Consider the following 771-nt stretch of genomic DNA (forward strand, 5'->3'; position numbering starts at 1 on the left):
AAAGGGTGTTGTCGCCTACCACCAGAAATGTAAGGGTTTAGGGTTTACGAGGGTTTAGGGTTTTTTGTTTCGTGTTTTTTTTTTGTGTATTTCTTTTTCTGCGCTGTCTATCATATCCTTATCACCCATCAATCTTCTCCTTTTTTTAGGGTTTAGGGTTTTCTGGGGTTTACTAGGGTTTACAAGGGTTTTCTAGGGTTTTGTGTTTTCTAGGGTTTAGGGTTTTCTAGGGTTTAGGGTTTACTGCATACACCTAAATTTTTTTAATTTTTTTCTTCTGCTTAGTAATTGCTCGTTTTTGTGTTAATTTTTTCGTGTATAACTCCCCAAACAAAGAAAAAAAAAACCCAAACCAGAAAAAAACAAAAACAAATAAAAATAAATAAAAATAAATGTATATTTATATATGTATACAGATGTAGATGAAGCAACAAAGAAAGAAATACGCGATGCTCTCGTTGCATGCGATCGATCCCTCGTCGTCGCCGATCCCCGCCGCTGCGAACCCAAAAAATTTGGGGGCCCCGGGGCCCGCGCGCGCTACCAGAAGTCTTATCGTTAGTTTCTTTCTGCTGCTGCTGCTGCTGCTGCTGCTGCTGCTGCTGCAGCAGCAGCAGCAGCAGCGGGGAGAGGAGCAGCAGAAGGGGGAGAAGAGGCAGCAGACGAGGGTTCTGCTGCTCGTCGTGGTTTGGGGGGAGGGTTGCTGCTGCTGCTGCTGCTGCTGCAACAGAGGTTTTAGATGCTGCGGGGGTTATAGTGCTGCTGCTGCTG

General features: G+C 44.6%; 1 protein-coding gene across 1 annotated transcript in view; it reads left to right on the top strand.

Moving 5' to 3' along the window:
- EMH_0030320 (40S ribosomal protein S16, putative) overlaps positions 1–562 on the top strand; it is a gene marked incomplete at both ends in the record, with an annotated part of 1,442 nt that extends 880 nt beyond the window's left edge. The window contains one exon of the mRNA XM_013494401.1: positions 417–562. Coding sequence (XP_013349855.1) covers positions 417–562 — 146 coding nt within the window. The remainder of the gene's footprint in view (positions 1–416) is intronic.
- Positions 563–771: the final 209 nt, after the last annotated feature.

The sequence above is a fragment of the Eimeria mitis genome, genomic scaffold, assembly GCF_000499745.2.
Source record: "Eimeria mitis Houghton genomic scaffold, Emh_scaff1136, whole genome shotgun sequence".
Classification (NCBI taxonomy): domain Eukaryota; phylum Apicomplexa; class Conoidasida; order Eucoccidiorida; family Eimeriidae; genus Eimeria; species Eimeria mitis.